General features: G+C 36.8%; 1 protein-coding gene across 1 annotated transcript in view; it reads left to right on the top strand.

Annotated features, from left to right (window-relative positions):
• The window catches only part of PLCZ1 (phospholipase C zeta 1), a 45280-nt gene that overhangs the window by 19073 nt on the left and 472 nt on the right, over positions 1 to 25735 (top strand). The window contains exons 6-13 of the mRNA XM_043881856.1: positions 925 to 1069; positions 5443 to 5592; positions 6147 to 6389; positions 7662 to 7809; positions 13661 to 13777; positions 14898 to 15070; positions 20685 to 20808; positions 24692 to 24841. Of these exons, the coding sequence (XP_043737791.1) occupies positions 925 to 1069; positions 5443 to 5592; positions 6147 to 6389; positions 7662 to 7809; positions 13661 to 13777; positions 14898 to 15070; positions 20685 to 20808; positions 24692 to 24841 (1250 nt within the window). The remainder of the gene's footprint in view (positions 1 to 924; positions 1070 to 5442; positions 5593 to 6146; positions 6390 to 7661; positions 7810 to 13660; positions 13778 to 14897; positions 15071 to 20684; positions 20809 to 24691; positions 24842 to 25735) is intronic.

Raw genomic sequence — 25735 nt, 5'->3', positions numbered from 1 at the left:
CTACAGAAATTTCTATTCATACTTCATTATATTTTTTTTGAGAGAAAATACACCTTTTCAACAGGTTGTTTTAGAAATATAGAAATTTAATTTTGAATTCTGAGAAAATGTTCTACCCCTGTGAAAATTTACAGTTAAGTTTAATTATATTTCTTCCTCTATTTCCTTACCCACTTATGAGAGATACAATTTGATACAAGTTTTTCAAAATTTCTCTACTTGTGAGAGGTGGTGTAGAGTGATGTTTGACTATTAATATTTAAGTTTCTGGTGCTGATCTTTCCTTCCAGTCCCTCATTTGTTAACTACAAATGTATATAACATTTTTTATGTTGCAGTTTCCTCCTCTTTAAAAGAGAAAAACCAATATTAACTGCATTAAAGATTTTAATTCATGAAACCCCTCTTAGATTCATTTAAGTGGAGAATTTCTTTATTGAGTGAGAAATTTTTCATGATTCATTCCCATGTTTCATTATTCACTCATTTCAGTCAGTGTGAGATAGTGAAAAGTGGCCTCCACACCACCACGGAGCTTACTCTTACGAGCTTCTGAGTAAAGGGTTTGGCATGACCCAGTGCAATCCCCTCATTTTTTGCTGGACACCAAACCATGTAGTTAAAATAAGCAGCTAAAGGTTGGCTTGATCATGGATAGAATTAAACCTATTTAGAGATGTAGCCAGAAGCAATATTTTTAAGGTTCTCTTCCATGGGAAAAAAATTTTCTATAAAACCACAGAGGGTTTTGATCTACTAGTAGGCAATGAAACCCAGGTAGTATATGGTTAAAAGTGAAAGTGAAAGTCACTCAGTTGTGTCTGACTCTTTGAGACCCCATGGACTGTATAGTCCATGGAATATGGTTAAAGGTATAACCTATAATCCAGGAATGACAATTTTATTTTGTTTAAATTTTACTAGTGCCCTTGTGAAAGGATGCCGCTGTCTGGAAATTGACTGCTGGGATGGATCACAAAATGAACCTGTTGTATACCATGGCTATACATTCACCAGCAAGCTTCTGTTTAAAACTGTTATCCAAGCGATACACAAATACGCATTCCTAGTATGTGCATGCCTTTGTTAAGTCACAGTTATTTAAACATGAGATAATTTAATTGTTTCAAAATCCTATAATGCTTGGCCTTAGTTTAGATCAGTGACATTTCATCTGTCGGTTATGGTCCATTAGCAAAATCCATGTAGTATGTATCATTATGTGTGTATGCTCAGTCATATCTGACTCTTTATGACCCCATGGATTGTAGCCCATCAGGCTCCTCTGTCGGTGGGATTTTCCAGGCAAGAATGCTGGAGTGGGTTACCATTTCCTTCTCCAGGGAGTATATCATTAAAGATAGATTTATTAAAACAGATCTCAGGTAGGAAGGTACATGTAGTTTCATGGAACTTTTTGTTTAATTATGTAATTATATTATATATGTGTATATGTATGCATGCATGTGTATTGTGTCATAATGTAAGTTATATTTCTTACCACTAGTTATGGCCAAAAAGTTTGAGAAATACTGTTCTATTTAATAGTAACTATTTTACCAACATTCAGATATTTTACTTTCAAGACACAAATGTCAAAAATGTATTATCTCAACTTTTGGCATATTTTATACTATGATGGCAGTTATTTATACAGAAAAAAATGTTTAAAAGTTTACTTTGGATTTCAAAATTGTTATTAAATTTATTAAGTTAAAGATTCAAAGATCTAATTCTTTCTTTCTAAAGCTTCTAATTCAGTTTAAAAATACTCATCTGTAAATTGAACAGATTTTAATAGTCACTGAATTTTGAACAATACTTGATCCCATTGACAAGCTTGGTTTGAACACCTTCAGACATTTTAAATTGTGTTTTTAAACATAGTATATTTGATTTCTTTCTTAAGTACTTCAGTTGTAGTGTAATTGAAGAGATTTAACAAAATCTAAGTATTTAAGGTCTGTTTAATAAATTAAACTTACAAAGTTGAAAAACCTAAAGTTCTCTTAGCTTGGTCAATGTATTATCTGTAAACAGAAGCCTAACTTAAAATCACATACTTAGATTAATTGTTCCATTATATTTTGGAGTATAAAATACTAAATACTCATAAAATATTTTAAAATTTATCATAATATAAAACCTTAATATATGGCATTGATTCTCTTAAATCTAATTTCTGATGTTTAAATTTATCCAAACTTCTCCTTTGAATTTTACACCAATGTAGACAACTTTCTATTTGACATTTCCACTTGCATGTTTAATAGCTATAGTTAACATGTTTCAGCTTGAGCTCCAGATCATAACCCTCTTTTTCCTAGTCCCACTTGGCCTATGGTCTTTTCCATCTCAGTTAATGACAACTGTGTTTGGCCTAAATCTTTATTGTCCACTTTAATGTTCCCTTCTTTTCTCTCTAAATCCTCTATATGTTCTTCAGCAAATCCTCCTGGTTCTAATTTCAAAATGTACACTGAATTTAATCCCTTTCCCCATTCTCACTGTCACTCTCCTGGTCAACCAGCATCACCTCTGACTTGTGTTATTGCAATGGCTTCTTTTTTTTTTTCTTTTCAATTTCTCCTTTATTTATTTTTTACTGGTCAGCCACTTGTAAAAGAATGCAATGGCTTCTTATCCAGGGTCTCTGCTTCTCTCCCTCCTCTTCTGCAGTTTCATCTTAATATAGCAGAGTGACATTTTGATAAGTCCGATCATGGTATTCCCCTTTTCAAACTCTTTAATTCCACTCAAAATAGAAGTTAAGGTCTGTACCATGACTCCCAAGGCCTTACATGACCTGTTTACCATCACCTCCTTGATGTCCTCTCCTCCTCTCTCCCTTGTTCATGTGGCCATTTTGACCTCCTTACCTCTTTTCAGACCCATCTCAAAGCCTTTGCACTTGCTATTCCCTTCATCTGAAATACTCTTCCCAAACATTTTTGTACCAAACTCTCCCACTTCATTCAGGATGGATAACTGAAGGAATAAAAGGAAATAGAGACAGCCTGAAAATTTAAAGGCCTTGCAAGGATGGACAGACATCTACAACTTTTAAGACTCCAAAGAGTACGTAATGGAATGAAGAAAAAAGAAAGGCCTTGAACAGACTCAGTGAAACTTCTCAGTTGGACACAGTGACACAGTTTTGCAGCAAAGATTAGACTGAAGTTTAGACTTTCTACTCAACATAGTTGCCATTAACTTGGGGATAAGAGAGCAATGAAATAAAAATACACTGGATATCTATGGCCCAGAAAGAACTTTGAGTATAGGTTCCAGCACATGTGACTTACTAGAAACAAGTGTATATGAAATTGTGGTTTTTGAGGGCATTAGATTGCTAAAAACAGGAGCTAAGTCTGTCTTGCTAGGGGAACCTTAAAACCACGCTTAGTCAGAAAGTGAACTGCAAAAGTTGTTTAGCTTTAAGAAAAGCCAACTCCTCAGTTCACACTTCAGATCTGGCCAAGGAGGATAAAGACAAGATGATCTTCCCAGAGGATGGAACAAACACCACAGACGACAGTGAGCTCTTCCCAGTGAGTGAAGTCAGGGCCTAATTGAGAAATCCATTTGCTAGGTCTTCACTTTGCCTAAACTCAAAATCACTTATTATATTTGGGAAAAAAAATTTACACTCTTCTCTTGATATTAGACTTAAGTTTATATATGTATAAATGAAAATGAAAGTATTAGTTGCTCAGTTGTATCCAACTCTTTGTGACCCCATGGACTGTAGCCCAGCAGGCTCCTCTGTCCAAGGAATTCTCCAGGCAAGAATACTGGAATGGGTTGCCATTCCTTTCTCCAGGGAATCTTTCTGACTCAGGGATTGAACTTGGGTCTCCACAGGCAGATTCTTTACTGTCTGAGCCATCAGGGAAGCCCTATATATATATATATATGTGGGTATTTGCAAGAAGATCATTTTGTAGGCTGAATAAGAGCCCCAAAGATACTAGATTCTAATTCCTGGAACCTGTAAATGTTACTTTATTTGTTAAAAGGATCTTTGCAGACGTGATAAGTTAAGAATCTTGAGATTAGACACCACCCTGAGTTATCTGGATGGGTCCTAAATGCCAGTATCGTATCCTTCTTCATGGGAGGCAGAGGGAGATTTGACACACAATAGAAGAAGAGGCAGTGCGAAGATGAGGGGCAGACACTGGAGTGATATGACCACAAGCCAAGAAATGCTGGCCACCACCAGAAGCTGGAAGAGGCAGGGAAGATCTCCCGTAGAACCTGCTGACATCTTCATTTTAGCCTGTGAAACTGATTTCAAAATCTTGGCCTCCACAACTGTGAAAAGATAAATATCTGTTGTTTCATGCAACCTAATTTATGGTAATTTGTTACAGCAGCCATAAGAAATTAATAAGCTCAGACTTAATATGATATGTTATATGCAATATGACATATGACATATCTATCAAAGGTCTGTAATAATTCAGCAGACCTTGCAATTCCTTTTCTTGTTACTGTAAATTGGCAAATGTGCCCTGAAAATTATATGTGGAAAGAAGGAAAATAATTTTGAATAAGATATCCAAATGAGTGATATTCACTATTTTGTGACAAATTTAAAAGTTACAGTGGTGGAAAATACCTTTGTAGAGTCACTTTTAACCCACTCCAGTATTCTTGCCTAGAGATTTCCATGGACAGAGGAGCCTGGTGGGCTAAAGTTCACAGGGTCACAAAGAATAGACATGACTGAAGTGGCTTAGCATGCACACACACACACACACACACACACACACACACACACACACACACACACACACACACACACACACACAAAGGCGCTTTTACTTACTAGATATTCTTTCATATTTAAAACCTGGAAATATCTTTATCTTCGTTTCTAATTATAATGCAGTGAATTTTGATTATAGAATTTAAAATAGAAAAAAGTAGAAAATTAACATTTTGTCTAACATATCAGTGTTAACGTTTTTCCTAAAAATATCAAAACATAGATATGTACTTTATAAAGTAAAAATGTAGAATCTTACTTTTTGGCAACTTGGTTTTCTTCTTAAGACTAGATCATAGATACCTTATTTCTATAGCAGTATATATAGCTCTACTTCCTCTGTGACAGATCTTTATCATTCCTTTATATGAATGTGCTATTATTTATTTTAAAACATGGGGAGTTTTAACAAATTTATTTGTTGGGGGTTTCAGTTTTTCCCCCTATATTTTAAGTACAACTGGGACTAATTTACCTTTATGTACAGATTTAATGTTCCCTGTTTTGTCAGACTCAAAAGTATTTTCAGTTTAAAGAATAGATAATTATTTTGCTAAGGTACTGAACATTAGAAGTTAGTTTTAAAATCAATTAAGTACTTTTATTAATTGCATTAAAGTTACTGAGGAGTTTTGATTGTTAACTGTGGTAATGGTTAATTTTTTTAGGCATCTGAGTACCCAGTGGTGCTGTCTTTAGAAAATCACTGCTCCCCTTCCCAACAAGAAGTGATGGCCGACAGTTTGCTCGCTACTTTTGGGGATGCCTTGCTGTCATATACGCTTGATAATTTTTCAGACAGACTACCTTCACCAGAGGTAATACTTTGTCTGAGAAGCTCAGGCTAAGAAAAAGACTGCTGCTATTAATATTGGCCAATGAGACTGAGCTGGAGATTAATGAAAAATGCTTAGTTTTAATTATAGTGGTGTATCTTTGCAATGTTCCTAGGAAATAGCCCATGAGCATTTAGGTGAATATATTTTGATAAAAAGGATAGTCTAGTGTAGTGTTAGTTGCTCAGTCATGTCTGACTCTTTGCAACGCTATGGACTGCAACCCGCCAGGCTCCTCTGTCCATGGGATTCTCCAGGTAAGAATACTGGAGTGGATAGCCATTCCCTTCTGCAGGGAATCTGCCTGAACCAGGGTTCAAACCCAGGTCTCCTGCATTGCAGGCAGATTCTTTACCTCTGAGCCACCAGGTAGATCCCTTTGTTTCTATTAGGTTTTTAGGAATATGGAAAAAGGGGCTACCTATATTACTACTGTGGGCAAATTGAAAATATGATGAAAGGCTTTTCAATGACCATGACAAGTGCAAATTTAGCTGTACATGTATAATTGTATCTCTTTCAAATTGTTTCTGTAGGCATTAAAATTCAAAATATTAGTTAGAAACAAGAAAATAGGAACCTTACGTGAAACCCTTGAAAGGAGAGGTTCTGATATGCATGGGCAGGTAGAGGAATATGAAGAAGAGGAGGAGGTGGAACAAGAGGAGGATGGAAGTGATGCCAAAGAACCAGAACCAGTGGGTGATTTTCGAGATGATTTGGAAAAGGAAGAACAGTCGAAACGGGTGGTCAGAATCCCACTCTTCAGGAAAAAGAAGGTGAGGCAACGTTTTGTGAAAATCTTACAAGTGATTGAAAAGTTGTTTTATTTTTTTGTTAGTTGAGAATTTTTAAAACTTTTTGGAGGAAAACATCTTTTTCCTACTTGTAATCACTTTAGTTTATCATTTAAAATTTATTTGGAAAAAATTAGCAGTGGAAAAGAAATTTTAGAAGTTGTTATCTCTTTCCCCATGTTAGCTGTTCGTAAATTCTTTTTCTCTACAGCCAACAAATGTTAGGCCTTCTTATATATTAGACGTTGTGCTGTGTGTAAAAGATAATGTCTCTGCCTTGAAGGAGAGCTTACTGTCAGAGACAAGAAAATCACTGTTTATATTATATAGTATTTAAGTATACAAGTTAGCATGACAAAGGAAGGTATACAAGGTTGCAAGCAATACAAAACTAATTCAGCTGGTTTAAATAAAATGTGAATTAATTCAGCTGGTCAATAGAAATGAAACATTCAGGAAAGGGAATCTAATTTCAGGAATGATTTGTTAAAGCGTATTAAGCAAAGTCCACAGAATTTTCTTTCTGCCAACTTTGGCCCCACTTTCCTGATATGGATGCAAGCCTTTGCAAAGCTTCAGTTTTACATGCTTCTAGATTCAAATCTAAAAGTCCTGTCTATCTTTCAGCTACCCAAGCCAACTCCTTTTGGATCACAGTAGTAGGCTGGCTGTGATCCAAGCATGCGCACATGCCTAAATTGGTTTCTGTTGCCAGGGGAATGCACTCTGCTTAGCCACACCCACTTCACATGATTGACACTTAAGCACATGGATTGAGCATGGGCAGGCAATGTTTTCCTGGGGAGGGGGCAAAAAAACACTTTGGAAGAGGCTAACAGAACTGCAGAGAATATAGATTTTGGGCTGGAAAAGTGTACAATAGTGTACTATACAGCAGAAGTTATTCCAAAATGTTAGATCACATTGGAAATAGTCTAAAATTCCTGAACTTGTAAAATTCAGTAGACTAAACTAAGACCTTTGGGAAAAGGAAATAGAAATAATTGTCATCTTCAGTACTTACTGCATGAATTGGGATTTTAGGTTTAGATTGCCTGGTAAGTAACATCAAATGCTATTATCATAGAACGTATTTACATTGACCCAATTCAAATAGTTTTTGAGGGTATAATCTTATGAAAAAACTAAAATCATTGATTTGAAAGCGTATTTTCCTTATTGGAAAAATAATTTTTCAAATGATTAGTGCAAAATTGTGAAATTATTGTTTTTTTTTTTGTTTGCACCATAAAGATAAAAATATCTATGGCCCTATCTGATCTTGTTATTTATACTAAAGTTGAGAAGTTCAAAAGTTTTCATCATTCAAATCTATATCAACAATTTAATGAAAGCAACTCTATTGGGGAATCCCAAGCCCGAAAACTTACAAAGTTGGCAGGTAAATTCTTATAATTCAAATAGATGAAGTGTTTAAACAAGTTATATTCACTTTTAAGATGTAAAAATTGGTCAATAATGTTCATAAAACTATGTTCGAATACAATTTCAATGTATTTAACAGATTTTAAAAAGGGTTATGTGCCTCAGGTCACTTTACATTTTATTTCACAGAACTGAACCATTAATTTACTTCTCTAAGTCATGAAAGTTTGCTTGAGAATGTCCAGTATGGACACTTTGTTGGGAGGGGCTGTGGTGAGCAGTTTATATGAGAGAGTAGTGAATGACAAGGTTGCAGAGGTAGGCAAAGCTAAATTGGAAGAAACTTGAACTTTGTACGTGAGCAGAAGATTGAAATCTCAGGAGTTACATGATCCCTTGTATGTTTCTGAAAGATGCCTCTGTTAGCAGCATAAGAGTGATGCTGGCTGTAGGGAGGAGATGATAAAGGATTGTTGTTGTTCAGTCACCCATTTGTGTCGGACTCTTTTGAGACCCCATGAACTGCAGCATGCCAGGCTTCCCTACCCCTCACCATCTCCCGAAGTTTGCCCAAATTTACGTCCACTGCATTGGTGATACCATCCAGCCATCTCATCCTCTGATCCCCTCTTCTTCTGCCTCAGTCTTTCTCAGCAGCAGGCGCTTTTCCAATGAGTCAGCTGTTCACGTCAGATGACCAAAATACTGGAGCTTCAGCTTCAGCATCAGTCCTTCCAGCGAGTATTCAGGGTTGATTTCCCTTAAGATTGATTGGCTTATGGCAGCGAAATTGAAGCCAGGGTCAACTTTGTGGACATCTATGAATGAATGAATGCCGAGTCACTCAGTTGTGTCTGATTCTTTGCGACTGTAGCCTCCCAGGTTCCTCTTTCCGTGGAATCTTACAGCCAAGAATACTGGAGTGGGATCCTACTCCATGGGATCTTCCCAACCCAGGGATCAAACCTGTGTCTCTTGTGTCTCCTGTGTTGGTAGGATTCTTTACCACTAGCAGAAGTGGGCATCTATGAGGTAGAGATCATAGAGTAGAAGCTGCATCTCTAAAGTGAAGAAGAAGGTAAAAATGGTACTCAGACCAGGCTGCCTGATAGCTGTGTGCCTACAGAGGAGCCATTTGTCTCTGAATCTTGTTTTCACTGTCTCCAGACTCTAAATCTGAGGTGCGTTACTCTATGTGGTACAGCCCGAGATACGACTGTCAGGCCTGGGAAAAAGAATGGGAAGTGGACTCTGCCTTGTTCTCAGACTTACATGGTGGGGAACATCATCAACTTGGAGCTTCCTTGGTGGCTCAGTGGTAGAGAATACAGCTGCCAAAGCAGGAGACTCAGGTTTGATCCCTGGGTCAGGAAAATCCCCTGGAGAAGAAAATGGCAACCCACTCCAGTTCTTTCCTGGAAAATCCCATGGACAGAGGAGCCTGGTGGCTACAGTCCATGGGGTCACAAAAGAGTCAGACACGACTTAGTGACTAAACAGCATTTATCAACTTAAAAACGAATGGTCTGTTGGTAGGGGAAATCTTTTCTCTCTTACCCCTCTTGAATTCTTGTGACTGGACTAGTAATAAAATTGATGCCAGACATATTGACAGGAGAAAAATAAAACAAAATTTAATTCATAGAAATGAGACCCTAAGAAGTGACCAAAGTAGGCAGCTTTTATGCTTTCCAGACAAAGAAACAAATGTATGAGAAACTGACAGGAAATTAGTGAAGAATCTAAACAGTTTGAGCTTGGGGTAGTAATTAAATAAGACACCAGGTTTATTTTTATAGGCTTCTCAGCTCTGAATTCCCTATCATTGGTGGAAAGGATGTCCTACCTTCGGATACAGGGAGTGTACCTTTCACATGAGAGATTTATTTACTGTTTTGAAAGAAAAAGAAAAGAGGGAGAGTGTCCCTCTTGCACTGGCCATTGCTTAACTTTAATCCAAAATAATCAATATGCCACTGAGGCACATTTTGAGGCAGCCTATGCTGGGCCTCCACAGTCAATGAGAATAAGGTGACTTGCCATATCCTTTTTAAAAACTGCAATCTACTATCTTATGTAGAAGCAGAGAAATCAGCACCCGCAAACCTGCAAAAAAAACTTGAGAAAAGCTCCTGGCTATTTGGAAATGAAGATTCTAGTATATATGGTGGTTAACCTCATTGGGCTGGCCACCGGTGCTTTAGGGTTTTGAGGCATGCTTTAACTCATGTCCTCAAAATGCCTATTAGAAACATGCTGGATACTTTAGGACTTTTTGGTTTTTGTTGTAAACTGAGGTTTGTGACCAAAAATCTATTCAGTAGCTCTACATGGCAGTTAAAAGAAGAGAATAGTATGAAATGGAATATAATAAAATGGAATGGAATAGAACTAAACAATAGAGTACAGAAGAGTATATTGTATGCAGGAAACATAAGAATTATTTTATAAAACAGTTGTGTGTGTATGTGTGTGGTGTTGGATTGTGATATAAAGTATATTTTTACCGTGAAATATTGTGAATGGAGTTTGAATTTGACCTACTTTACTACAGTCCATCATTTCAAACTATTGGATTGTTTTGTTGTTGTTCATGTGGTTGGGACTTCTGGGCACAGCAAAAATGGTTATAATTCTCTCATTCTCATCATATTAAACACTTGCTCAGCATTTGAAAAGGGACTGAGTTGAGTCATAAAAGATAGCATCACCATTTCTTTGGAAAGAGTATAGAGCAGTTTTCTTGAACTAAAAGTCAGTTCAGTTTAGTTCAGTCACTCAGTCGTGTCCGACTCTTTGTGACTACCCTGGACTGCAGCACACCAGGCCTCCCTGTCCATCACCAACTCCCAGAGCTTGCTCAAACTCATATTCATCAAGTTGGTGATGCCATCCAACCATCTCATCCTCTGTTGTCCCCTTCTCCTCCTGCCTTCAGTCTTTCCCTGCATTAGGGTCTTTTCCAGTGAGTCAGTTCTTCTTATCAGGTGGCCAAAGGATGGGAGTTTCAGCTTCAGCATCAGTCCTTCCAATGAATATTCAGAGTTGATTTACTTAAGGATTGACTGGTTGGATCTCCTTGCAGTCCAAGGGACTCTCGAGAGTCTTCTCCAACACCATGGTTCAAAAGCATCAATTCTTGGTGCTCAGCTTTCTTTATAGTCCAACTCTCACATCCATACATGACTACTGGAAAAACTATAGCTTTGTCTAGACGGACCTTTGTTGGCAAAGTAATGTCTCTGTTTTTTAATATGCTGTCTAGGTTGGTCATAGCTTTTCTTCCAAGGAGCAAACGTCTTTTTATTTCATGGTTGCAGTCACCATCTGCAGTGATTTTGGAGCCCAAGAAAATAATGCCTTTCACTGTTTCACCATCTATTTGCCATGAAGTGATGACACAATGCCATGATCTTCGTTTTCTCAGTGTTGAGTTTTAAGCTAACTTTTTCTCTCTCCTCTTTCACTTTTATCAAGAGGCTCTTTAGTTCTTCTTCACTTTCTGCCATAAAGGTGGTGTCATCTGCATATCTGAGGTTACTGATATTTTTCTCAGCAATCTTGATTCCAGCTTGTGCTTCATCCAGTCCAGCATTTCTCCTGATGTACTCTGCATATAAGTTAAATAAGCAGGGTGACAATATACAGCCTTGACCTACTCCTTTCCCAGTTTGTAATCAGTCTGTTGTTCCATGTCTGGTTCTAACAGTTGCTTCTTGACCTGCATACAGATTTCACAGGAGACAGGTAAGGTGGTCTGGTATTCCCATCTCTTTCAGAATTTTCCACAGTTTGTTGTGATCCAGACAGTCAGAGGCTCTGGCGTAGTTAATAAAGCACAATTAGATGTTTTTCTGGTATTCTCTTGCTTTTACGATGATCCAGCGGATGTTGGCAATTTGATCTCTGATTCCTCTGCCTTTTCTAAATCCAATTTGAACATCTGGAGTTTCACGGTTCACATACTGTTGAAGCCTGGCTTGGAGAGTTTTGAGCATTATTTTGCTAGTGTGTGAGATGAGTGCAACTGTATGGTAGTTTGAGCAATCTTTGGCATTGCCTTTCCTTGAGATTGGAATGAAAACTGACCTTTTCCAGTCCTGTGGCCACTGCTGAGTTTTCCAGATTTGCTGGCATATTGAGTGCAGCACTTTCACAGCATCCTCTTTCAGGATTTGAAATAGCTCAACTGGAATTCCATCACTTCTAACTAGCTTTGTTTGATAATTCCTAAGGCCCACTAGAGTTCGTGTTCCAGGATGCCTGACTCTAGTATATAATTAATGATTGGTCAAAGATGTACTGCAAGGAGGTCCATCATTCTTAAAATATAATAAACATCATTAATTTTATTATAAGGAAAAATAAAAAACAAGTTTTCATATATGTGAATGCTTTTCATTCATCTAAAAATAATATCATATGTGAATATTATTGAAATGGAATGATTTTCATGTTTTCTTAGTAAGTCGAAAATGGAAGTTTTTAAAACAGAGTAAACAATAAGATTCAATTGAAGCATAGGTATATACCTATGTCAGAAGAATGGAAATATATATACCAAGAGGTTATCAGGGTTATTAATAGAGCGATGAGATTATATGTTGTTTTCTTATATTTTCTATTTGATTTTCTCATTTATCTAAAATAGACATAAATTGCATTTGTGAAAACATAGCATGTTTAATTTCTAAGTCTCAGAAGTAACAAAATCAGGTTAAGGATATTTAGTGATCATTCACGTTTATCACTTTGTAGATGAAAAAAGTTAAGACCCAGAAGAGTCCATGTTTTATCGAAAGGTAGACATCTAATGTAGGACTATATAAGAAATCATAACAGTTAAACACACAAAACACATTTATACATGAGAAGCTTCAAATGAACTTTTCCTCAAGGAGAGTATAGCCTTTAGAAATGAATTAATTAAATCAACTATAATTATTACTATTAACTTCAGTAACTAATGTTTTATCTGACCATGCATCTTAGGAAAAGAATAGCATTTAGGATGAGAGTGGCAATGATTCTGCTCAGACTTGACTAGCAAATAGAGTGGGTGTAGGCAATAACCATTTCTTCCACGACTCTCACTGTATTAGCCTAAATAGATGTGGGAAGAGGATCTACACAGTGAAAGAATAAAAACGTTGGAGAAATATGAAATCTGTGTTCAAAAATTTGAGGGGTATCCAATGGTGGTTTTTGTTTAGTCACTAAGTTGTGTCTGGCTCTTTGTGACCCCATGGGACCCCATGACCTCCTCTGTCCATGGGATTTCCCGGGCAAGAACACTAGAGTGGGTTGCCATTTCCTCTTCCAGGAGGTCTTCCCAATCTAAGGATTGAACCAGCATCTCTTACATTGGCAGGCAGACTCTGTACCCTGAGTCACCTGGGTCAAACACATACCTACACACAGTCTGTTTCAGTTTCTTTACAATTCCTATACATATTCTTTAAGTGTCTACATATATTTTTTACACATTTCTATTTATTCTATTTAAATCACTTAAGATTTAAAGCTAATTTACACCATTTACCATTATGGATGGTATTTTATTTTGGAATTTTATATGCTCTATGTCAAAGTGAAATTAACTTGAATGTGAGAAAAAGAAACATGTTATTCAGTTGTTTCTTTCTTCAAGTGAATGATTACATAAAATTGTAAAATAAATTATTATTAACTTTTCCATAACAGTTGAATTACACCATGAAACAAAAGTATGAATTTATTTTGATTTCCATGAATTGCAAATACTTTTGCCAAGACAGTAGACATCAAAATTGTAGAATTAAATAAATATATATACATAGTAGTTTATTTGAAATATTTTGCAATATTTTAATAAATTTGTTTTTCAGCCAGGGAATTTATTCTTCACACCAGGAAGTTCATTACCAGAGTATATCCCAAAGCAATAAGAGCTGACTCTTCTAATTTTAATCCTCAAGAATTTTGGAATGTAGGTTGTCAAATGGGTATGTTATATAGAATATTGAGGTTTGGGGTTTTTTTGTATTTTTTTTTTTTTTTTTGCAAAAATAAGGCAAAATAAGTTCATTTTGTGAACTAATAAAATATTCATGAAAAGAGCCTCCTTTGAAAAATTTTTGACCCTGAATGTTTTGGAGTCAAGCAGTGATGAATCACTGACTTCCAGAGTTGAGTTTATTCTTAAATGGGTTGCATAGGATAAATCTAGGTAAGGGTATAGACATGGAGGTTAAATTCATGAAGAGTTTGCACGGGAAGTGTCGGAAGGGGAAAAGGAAACTGAAAATGAACGTAAGAGGACAGTGAAGATCCAGTGCTTTGCATGAAAGATTTGATAAGGGCCTCTTCAAATCAAGTGACCTGTGCTCTTTGTACTTTAATCACTTCTGAATTCATAGTACTGAAAAATGAGTAATGAGCTCTGTTACTTTATCCTTGTCAGACCCTCCTTATTCCAAACTGATCAACTGGTATGCCTCTGGGACTAAGCAGTTAGAAAGTGCCAAGTGTTAACTCTTCTGTTACTGAACTGTGGCAAGGCCCATAGGTTTGTAGAGAGGGAACAGTTGGGACCAGGATGGTGGGGTGGGCAGTGGGGGGCAGATGGCGGTACTGAATACCACCGGTATCTGTTTATCAGGCTATATGAAGTTGTCTGTATATTTTAACAACAATTATCGCTCTGCCTGTTCCTCGCTTTCTCCTCAAGTGATAACAGTACCCCTTTAGACTTGAAAGTTTATGATACATTGGTGTCAACTCTTCCAGCATTTAATGTAGTGATTTTCTTTATTTTCATATTTCCTGAATGTTATCTGACATGTACATTGCTGTTCTATAATCTGTGCTATGTGCCAGTTTGGTTTTTTAACTCAAAAGCTGTAGAATAATTTACAGATTAAGTTTTGAAATTCACCTTCATCTGTTAATGGAGACATGGCAACAGCAAATGTTTAAACATCATGAGTCATTTGGTGAACACTTGCTGTTAAAATGTTCAAAGATATATAATCCATGATTAGGTTTCACTCAACTGTTTAACTATGTTTCTTTAGATATTCTCTCATTTACTGACAAAAGTTAAAGTACTCTTTTCCCTTACAGTGGCCTTAAATTTCCAGACCCCTGGTCTCCCTATGGATCTTCAAAATGGGAAATTTTTGGATAATGGTTGTTCTGGATATATTTTAAAACCACGCTTTCTAAGAGATAAAAAAACAAAGTTTAATCCACATAAAGTACCAATAGACGGTAATCCACTCACACTTACAATAAGGGTAAGATTACTTTTACCTTTTTTTCAGTTATGATATAAGCTAGATAGTACCCATTAATATTTTTAGTTCCATTGATTTTCCTTAATATCTTTTAAATTTCTGTTAATCTTTTCAAGTACTGTAGGTGGATGGTATTGCAGCATCTTGCCATATCTTTTTGTTGCCTTTTTGCATGAATGAAAAAATTCAAAAAGTTGCATTGTTCTAATTAGAAGAACTTGTCTAGTTGTTCTAGGGACTAGCTGGGATGAAACAGGAACTTTTTCAGACCCCTTCCTAATCCACACAAATCTCATTGGTGTGCTTCTGTGTGTTTCCTGTTTCCTTTTTCAATATGCCTCCAAGCAATTCTTTCTCACTTTCATTTGTGGGTTCCTCTTTTGTTGTTATTTAGTCACTAAATCATGTCTGTTTTGCAACCTCATGGACTGTAGCCCACCAGGCTTATGTGTCCATCAGATTTCCCAGACAAGAATACTCAGGCGGGTTTCCATTACCTTCTCCAGGGCATCTTCCCAACCCAGGGATTGCACCCACATCTCCTGGTTTGACAGGTGTTTTCTTTTTTTTTGACAGGTGTTTTCTTTACTACTTGGAGAGGGAAAGGGCAACCCACTCCAGTACCCTTGCCTGGAAAATCCCATGAATGGAGGAGCCTGGTAGGCTACAGTCCATGGGGTCTCGAAGAGTCGGACACGACTGAGTGACTTCACTTTCACTTTCTTTCTTTACTACTGAGCCACCTGGGAAGCCCCTGCATGCTTAGTCGCTCAGTCGTGTCTAACTCTTTTCGACCCCATGTACTGGAGCCTGCCAGGCTCCTCTGTCTATGGGATTCTCCAGGCAAGAGTACTAGAGTGGGTAGCCACTCTTCTCCAGGGTAGCCCCTACGTGCCCCTAAAATATTCATGTTGCCTAAGGCTTTTTCTCAATCCTCATTTCAAACTAAACATTCTCTTTGTGTTCTTTTATACACTTTCATGGTTTCAAACACAAACATGCTCACATTGCTAATCTGACTTCATTTTTTGACTCTAAAGGCTTATTTTTAATAGCCCACCTAGCATCCTTACCAGTGTTCTGTCAGGCTTAAAATATTAAAGCTAAACATCCCTTCCTAGTTAAATTGCTTCTATTTTATTTAAATCTCAGTGAATTGAGTCAAATTCATTTATTCAGTTGACTCAGGCCATAAAATTGGGAGCTATTCTTCTCTTCCACATCTCCTTCACATCGCATGTCTTATCAATCTCTAACTTCTGTAGATCTTACTTTAACTGTTTCTTTTTCATTCCCTTGATCTGATGTCATTTGCTACTGTCCTTTTCTTTTAAAGAATTTGTTACCTGTCATCACCTCTGTTCCTTTGGCTTCCCAAGAGGTTTTTAGGTAGCCTGTCTCAGTCATCCTGATCATCTTCTACAAGTCAACAAGAGAGATTTTGCTGAGGCTAATCTGATCATGTCTACTTAATATTTATTTGTGTCTCCGGATTGTTTTCTTAGTCTGGCTTTGTCCCACTCCTCTAGCCTCATCTCCCACCACTTCCAGCCTTTTAACCCATTCTAAAACCATATGGAAGCCTTTTTTTTTTGTCCACAATGGCACCTCTAGGCACTGCATATGCTATTTCCTTTGACTGGACTACTACTTCCATTCTTCATCTGCCTGTTGCATTCTGACTCATTATTTTCAAGACTTTCAGAGTCACTTCTTTTTGGAAACCTTTTCCTGTGCTGAGTTGCATTTCTTTTGAAGTTTTCTTCTGTTGTTCCATGACACCCTATGTTGTTGTTTAGTCACTCAGTTGTGTCCAACTCTTTGGCAATTCAGTGGACTGTAGCCGACCAGGCTCCTCTCTCCATGGAATTTCCCAGGTAATAATATTGGAGTGGGTTGCCATTTCCTTTTGTGGGAGGTCTTCCTGGCCAAGGAATCGAACCCACATTTCCTGCATTGGTAGGCAGATTCTTACCACTGAGCCACCAGGGAAGCCCATAAAATGCTATACATGCATGCATTATGGCACTTACCACACCGTAAGTTATAATTATTTACTTGTTATACTTGTCTTTCTCCCCCAACTTGTCTGAGGGTCCTTGAAAAATAAGGACTATGTTTTGTTCAATCCTTCTTCACAGTAACTGACACAAAGTATTTGCTTAGTACATGTAGGTTAATTTGAAAAAGCGAAGCTGGAAAATAGCTGGTATGCACAGATGTTTATAAATGCCACCTATTTATACTCCAAAAGGGGCTTAAGTGACATGATGTGAAAGAGGTAGGGTTAATGATTTTCCTAGGAAGCTGTTCTCATAGCCACATGGGTCTTCCCCTCTTCTTTTGATTGTTCTAGGGAGCTTTGTGATTACTTGCACAAATTGTGGAGAGCATGATTTGAGAATCAGAAGACCCAGTTATGCCATTATTTTCCTTAGGTCCTTGATAAAGTCATTCAGCATTTCCGGTTTACTCTTTGTCATCTGTAAACAGAGAACTTTGGATTACATTGGTTATTTTAAAGCTTATAAAAACTATGGAATCATTTCCTAAGTTTAAAATCTCCTGAGTAAGACCACCAAATGAAAGCAAGAGCTATCTGATTGACCACTAAGGGTCGTCTGCTTGACATCCATCCTCTGCAGTGGCCCCTGAAAGGGCTTTGTGAATTGGAGTGTACAAATAATTTGAAAAATAAATCTCTAAATTTTATTTCAGTGCTCATATTCAATTATCATTATTACTTAGCATTTTTTTTTTTTTGTCATGAGTTACACCTTAATGAGTTATACCATAATGAAAAGGATTTATTGTCCGGAGGACTGATAGTCTTGCATGGGTGTTAAGTCACTGTCATGTGTGACTCTTTGGGACCCCGTGGACTGTAACCCATTAGGCTCCTCTGTCCATGGAATTCTCCAAGCAAGAATACTATAGTGGGTTGCTGGGCCAGTTCCATGCTGATCATTAAATATTTGTGCAGTCACTCTGGTTTCTAGTTGGTGCTATAATGTGTGGATGTAGGAAAGAAAACATTACACATTGGCACTTTTTTCTTTCCTCTTCCCTCCTTTTTTCTTTTTCATAAACTTTTACTGGATATGGCCTAATTATTTTTCTTTCTTTCATTTTTCCCTTTATTCAAACAGTTATTTATTTGTTCCTCTTTATTATAATCTTCAGAAATTGAAATCATGTCTCAATTTCTACATTAGTGATAACTCAGTTGGTAAAGAATCCGCTGGCAATGCAGGTGACCCTGCTTCGATTTCTGGGTTGGGAAGATCGGCTGGAGAAGGGATAGGCTATCCACTCCAGTATTCTTGGGCTTCCCTTGTGACTCAGCTGGTAAAGAATCCACCAGCAATGTGAGAGACCTGGATTCGATCCCTGGGTTGGGAAGATCCCCTGGAGAAGGGAAAGGCTACCCACTCCAGTATTCTGGCCTAAAGAATTCCATGGACCGTATAGTCCATGGGGTCCCAAAGAGCTGGACAGGACTGAGCGACTTTCACTTTCACACTTTATAAATTAGTACACTTCAAATGCTGTTCTTTTTTATTTAGACTTTGTTCCTTTGGTTCAGTTCAGTTGCTCAGTTGTGTCCAGCTATTTGCGACCCCATGGACTGTAGCACGCCAGGCCTCCCTGTCCATCACCAACTCCTGGAGTCTACCCAAACCCATGTCCAATCAGTCAGTTCTTCACAACAGGTGGCCAAAGTATTGGAGTTTCAGCTTTAGCATCAGTCCTTCCAATGAATATTCAGGACTGATTTCCTTTAGGATGAACTGGTTGGATCTCCTTGCTGTCCAAGGGACTCTCAAGAGTCTTCTCCAACACCACAGTTCAAAAGCGTCAATTCTTTGGTGCTCAGCTTTCTTTATAGTCCAACTCTCACATCCATACATGACTTCTGGAAAACCCATAGCTTTGTCTAGATGCACCTTTGTTGGCAAAGTAATGTCTCTGCTTTTTAATATGCTGTCTAGGTTGGTCATAGCTTTTCTTCCCAGGAGCAAACGTCTTTTAATTTCATGGCTACAGTCACCATCTGCAGTGATTTGGGAACCCACGAAAATAAAGTCTCTCACTGTTTCACCATCTATTTGCGATGAAATGATGGGACCAGATGCCATGATCTTTGTTTTCTGAATGTTGAGTTTTAAGCCAACTTTTTCACTCTCCTCTTTCACTTTCATCAAGAGGCTCTTTAGTTCTTCTTCACTTTCTGCCATAAGGGTGGTGTCGTCTGCATATCTGAGGTTACTGATATTTTTCTCAGTAATCTTGATTCCAGCTTGTGCTTCATCCAGTCCAGCATTTCTCATGATGTACTCTGCATGTAAGTTAAATAAGCAGGGTGACAATATATAGCCTTGATGTACTCCTTGCCCTGTTTGGAACCAGTCTGTTGTTTCATGTCCAGTTCTAACTGTTGCTTCCTGATCTGCATGCAGGTTTCTCAAGAGGCAGGTCAGATGGTCTGGTATTCCCATCTCTTTCAGAATTTTCCACAGTTTATTGTGATCCATGCAGTCAAAGGCTTTGGCATAGTCAATAAAGGAGAAGTAGATGTTTTTCTGGAACTCTCTTGCTTTTTCGATGATTCAGCGGATGTTGGCAATTTGATCTCCAGTTCTTCTGCCTTTTCTAAAACCAGCTTGAACATCCAGAAGTTAATGGTTCATGTACTGTTGAAGCCTGGCTTGGAGAATTTTGCACATTACTTCACTGGCATGTGAGATGAGTGCAGTTTTGCGGTAGTTTGAGCATTCTTTGGCGTTGCCTTTCTTTGGGATTGGAATGAAAACTGACCTTTTCCAGTCCTGTGGCCTCTGCTGAGTTTTCCAGATTTTCTGGCATATTGAGTGCAGCACTTTAACAACATTATTTCTTTTTCCCTTAAATTAAAACAAATCTGTACTTAAAACAGTTACCTTGAATAATAGAAGGTGAAGTAAAATTATTATTAATTACTTTGTTAAACATTTTCTGCTATTCAATCCCTAAGATATGCATATATGAAATAATTGATATATCAAACTCAGGTGACTTATGATAATATAGGCAACAATGGGTAAGTTAAAAATTCATGATAATTTATCCAAACATATAAATTATATTGTCAGAAAATGCTATCATAGGAAATTATGTGGTGCTTTTTTGTACATTTCAGAAGTAATATTTATAGTTTCCATTTTTTCTGTTGTTTTTAGACTATATAGATTTGAAAATAGTTCAAGTTATCAGAGTGCTCAGTCTGTATTATAGCAGAAGGGGGGTCATAATATTTTTAAACATTGCTTTATAACAATCATAACAAATGCTATTAGAATAAAAATATATGTTCGACCATAAATATTGGAAAATGTGGATTCTACTATAATCACATCTGGGTCAAACAGAATAATTTGGTAATCTTCTTTTGATAGTTAAGTTTAAATTTAACTCATAAAGGACTAAAATTTAAGATTTGCACTGTTTTCTATGTTCAGTTTTTTGGTGGGACTTGACTTATTTCATCATAATTTTTGGAGAACATTTTATTTTGAAAGTAAGCTGTGATACAGTTTGTTCTGCTGAATTCTTAAATTTACTTATTTTTGTGCAGCTTATCAGTGGTATCCAGTTGCCTCCCAGTTATCAAAACAAAGCTGATACCCTAGTGATTGTAGAAATATTTGGGGTTCCAAATGATCAAATGAAGCAGCAGAGTCGTGTAATTAAAAAAAATGGTGAGCTCCTAATATATTTTATTGATCAGTCTATTAGATTTCATGTTGGAAAGCTTAAAAATTATGTATTGAAAAAAAAAATAAAAAAAATTATGTATTGATAGAGTTTTGATACATATTTATTTTTCATAAGGCAAACCTTTTGCATTGCGTTCAAGATGACCAAAGTATTATATGCAGCAAAAACAATTTGATAATGACTTAATGTTGGTTAGGTATAGTTTCAATTACAGATACAAAAATGTATCTGACCTGAAGAAGTAGTGTTTTTTCCATTTTTACTTCCTTTTTATGTTTCCTTGTTTAATTGATTAAGAGAGGTATTTTGATGGCCTCAAATCTATCTAGCTGTTAGCTTCTGCATAAAATAAAGAGCTTAAGATTTCTCTGATATAGTGTGTTGCATAGTTTTACTTGACAGTTTGAATTATTTTAGATCAAATGTCTGTGGCTTCTGACTCAGTATGCCATGGAAACCTACTCATAACAGTATTTGGACTCATAATTCAGTCATTTTTGCCAGAAGGGAAATGTAGGAATCAAAGAAGTGACTTTGGTGAGATTTTGAGTGTGCCAACACCTCATGACAATTTGCATAATACAGTACTAACACTGCTATTTATTCTCTGAAGTTGAAATCATTAAGAACATTACAAAAGTATAGATTCTTGGGGTTGACTGTTAATCAGATAGTCAGAATAACTCAGGAAGAGAACTTGCAGCTGATCCTTTGAGAGTAGAATCTTCTTTGAGTGAATATTTTCAAAATATAGTGGACTTCATTTCAGAGTTTAGAAATATGCTCCAGGTTGAATGGCATGGACAGAGAAGCAGGTGCAGTTTGAGCTATCTTTTCTTCTTTGGTGATAATTCCCTCAAAATCCAATGTTTGCCTCTTCCCACCCCCAAATATTCTTCTACCTCAACCCCTAGGAACAAAGGAGAGAAAAAAGATTTGGAAAGTTTTATTACCTCATCCTGTGTTATCATCGGGAAGGGATATTAGTAGTAACTCACTGCCTTATTTGGCTCCCCTTAGAGTTGAAATGGCAGTGTCAAGAAATGGTAAGTGCTAATATCAGGAGGCTTCTAGTAATCTATCCCTTGTTTTCTCCATCCCCCTTACTTGAGTCTTCATGACTAAATGCACAGAACATTAGTTTATTCCATGCACCCCTTATGTAATACTATGTAATACTATGGTTTTAGCTCCCATTAGAAATTTGATTGCATCCCTGGTTTTATGGGAATATACCTACAAAAATTCAGTTTGGTTCACCAGACACTACTGAGCCTATCATGGTAAAAGCCTGATTCTAAGCATCAGAAAACTTAAAGCCTCTATTAACTGCATTCTTATGTATGCCCCAGCTAATTCTATTATAGATCGTTTATAGTTCAGTATGGAATATCAGATGCAAGTAAAATTGTTATGAAAGACTCATTAGTGCTTTAAAGAAAGTACAAAGAATTGTATGGAAGGGGAAAATTTGAAGATGGTTCTTGGCAAATGAGTAGAATTTTTTTTATAGAGATTGAGGATAAGGGAATTTTCTTTCTTTCTTTCTCTTTTCTCCATTTTTGGCCACACTTTGAGACTTGTGGGATCTTAGTTCTCTGACCAGGGATTGAACCCAGGTGATGGCAGAGAAAGTGCTGAATCCTAACCACTAGGATTCCTAGTGGTTCCCTAGTTCCTCTAGGGAATTCCCTAGGATAAGGGAATTTAAGGCAAAAGTAATAATATGTGTGCTAAAACATGGAGAAAACAAAATTCAAACATGTTAGCAGAAAGTACAAAAGTTCAAGTACAGTATACTTAAGAAAGATTAGTTGTGAAATAAAGTGAGAGATTTACTTTGGGGATGGCTATGGAAAATCATGAAAACTGTGACACAGTATTAGAAACTTTCTTTTCTGTATAAAATGAATAAAATTAAAACTTTTAAGCAGGGATATAAAGCACTAAGAACTGAGTGTCAACAGAGATCATTTCTACAGAGTGGAGAGGAAGAAGTGTGAGAGAGAGAGATGAGAAATACAGGAGAGAGTCAGGATGTGGTTTCACAGTGATACGATGCAGAAGTCAAGTCTTAAAGAAGGGCTGCACCATCAGAAAAGGAATGGAGGATGCACGTGAGGAAGACCGGCAGGACTGAAAGTGTCGATAGCCAGACAAGAAGGGTGCTGAGATCGCTTAGCTACTAGGGTGATGGTAGTGTATTGAAAGACATGAGAGTCTGGGAGGAAAGCAATCATGTTTGCGTACAATAAGGAAGTGATTTTTAGGAAATATTTTTTTATTTGGTTGCATCAGGCGTTAGTTGCAGCATGGAGTATCCTCATTGCGTCATGTGGGATCTTTCCTTGTGCTGGACTCTGTAGTCATGGCGCAGGCTCTGGGATGTACAGGCTTCAGGAGCTGTAGCACTTGGTCTTTCTAGTTGTGGTGGGTAGGCTTTGCTGCTGCAAAGCATGTGGGATCTTAGTTCCCTGAACAGGTATTGAACCTGGGTCTCCTGTATTACAAGGTGGATTCTCAACCACTGGACCACCGGGGAAGTCCCATGATTTTTAACTATATTTGTAAGTATCAAATTAGGTTTTTTTTCTTTTTCGCTTTGACAACTAAAAGGACTTTCACATATATCTATGTATGATTTTGTGTGTGTACGAAAGAGAGAGTATGGTCAAGCAGGGTTAGAAGACAGAGAATAAGTTAGTATAAGAATTTTGTGCAGACATTTTGCAGTGCCTATAGAGATTTCACTCTTAAACCTGTTTCCTGTACTTCACTGAATTATTTCTCTATTAGGACAAGGTAAGATGGTCATTATTTCAATGTGAGTCAATTCATTTAATATTTTCACTATCATTGACCTCATTCTGAATTCCTACCTAGTAAATGTGCACTTGTGACCACAGATAAACTATAGAAAGCATAGATATGGTATAATTAGTCACGGATGCTTCAATATGTGCTGAAACATGATACAAAGGACAAATCTATTGAGGTAGTAGGTGTAGCATTGCCTTTGTATATGAAAAACAATGCATTATTTTTCCCTGAACTTTTTTTTAAATTAAAATAAGAGCATTTATTTGATCTGGATGAGAATTTCTTGGTTCCATTCAATTGTGCTTAATTTTTATCTGATTTGGGTCACATTGTGATGTAATTTGGATTTCTTGTTTGGCAGGATACTCATTTGGGATGATCTGTTTCGCTAGGGACATAGATTACTCATCAATTTTGGATTTGAAAATAAGCATTTAATCAAAAGAAGGATCAAGCGCTGACTTTAGAGCAAACATTAGTGAGCTCTCAGTCCAACCACTGCCTGTAGAGCTCTTCCCATAATATGTCCTGATCTAGAAAAATGCTGTTATATAACTTCCTGTTGTCTCAAGTTCTTTGCTGATAAAATGCTTGAACACAACAGTCATATTGTATAACAGTCACATGTTTCTGCTGTGAAATCAGACCATTTGTTTGATTTCCTGCCCCACTACTTAATGGCTATTTCTTGAAGGCTATTTCATACACACGCAAAAATGGCTATTTTTTGAAGGTTATGAAACATCTTTGTGACTCAGTTTCCCATCTGTAAATGTGGATAGAGATAACCCTGGTGTGAGGATTAAGTGAGATCATCTCCTTAAAGTTTTTAGAATATTGTAAACACCTAATAAGTATTATTATTGCCATTATTACTTCTTTCTCACTGGATGCATTAAAGATTTAAGTCCTCTAAACCATCAGCTTTCATTATTACTATTAAAGTGTTAAAAATAAGAATTTTTAAAGAACAGATATTAAGCATTTTCCCCTAGGAACAGTGTTTGATTTTTTTTTAATTCTATCTCTTCCTTTATATTTCAGCTTTTAATCCAAGATGGAATGAAACATTCACATTTGTTATTCAGGTGCCAGAATTAGCATTGATTCGTTTTGTTGCTGAAAATCAAGGTTTCATAGCTGGAAATGAATTTCTTGGACAATATACTTTACCAGTTCTATGCATGAACAGAGGTAATATTCTGAAAAGTAAAATGACTGTGCTAATATGTATAATTTGAGTTTAACAAAGAGACTTTTTGATATACCAAATAGCTTTCTTCATGACAGTCAGATATGTAAAAGAAAAAAATATATATATAGTTATATCTATATATAGATAGATATAGTTCTTCCTATATAATTGTTATATATATATAAGATATATATATATAGTTATATCTATATATATATAGATAGATATAGTTCTTCCTAGTGGAATTATAGAAGTATGTTCTGATACAGAAGGTGGGATCGGGGACTGGGAATACTAGGAAGACTAATTAGACAAATGACTTACATGAAAATTTCTCTGCGTGGATTATAGCTCTTTTGTTTCAGTTAAGAGTAGGCATGACTACCATGAAGGAATGAAGGATGGGAACCATTCAGAAGGGAGAAGCAGTGACTCTTTTTTTCCACCTGAGAAGAGACAGGGAGCCCAAGACTCTTATCTTGACTCTTTTCAGAGCTGCCTTGCAGTCTCCTCTCTGGGGTGATTTACAGTGTGCTCCCAATTTTATCCTTATATTTACTTTTCTAGTACCATCTGAGATGTACCTAGGAAACAGCCTTTCTGAAGCAGAAGGGTGATGGCTCATTTTGGAGATGCTGCATTTTCAGGGTGGGGGAAGTATGAGCTGTGTGGTGCTTAGTATGAAGTTGGGGTAGAAATTTCAAATATTTTATTTTGGAGGAAAATGGATATACATGATGGAATATAGCTGCATAGTCCTAGTTTTTATATGTGCTTCATTATTTCTTGCTGGGAATGATTGAAGGCAAAAGGAGAAGGGGAAGCAGAGGATGAGATGGTTAGACAGCATCACCAACTCAATGGACATGAATTTCTGGCACAACAGATAGCAT

This window comes from Cervus elaphus, chromosome 22, assembly GCF_910594005.1.
Source record: "Cervus elaphus chromosome 22, mCerEla1.1, whole genome shotgun sequence".
Classification (NCBI taxonomy): Eukaryota; Metazoa; Chordata; class Mammalia; order Artiodactyla; family Cervidae; genus Cervus; species Cervus elaphus.
Note: the sequence above shows the minus strand (reverse complement) of the source record. Positions and strands in the feature narration are given on the sequence as shown.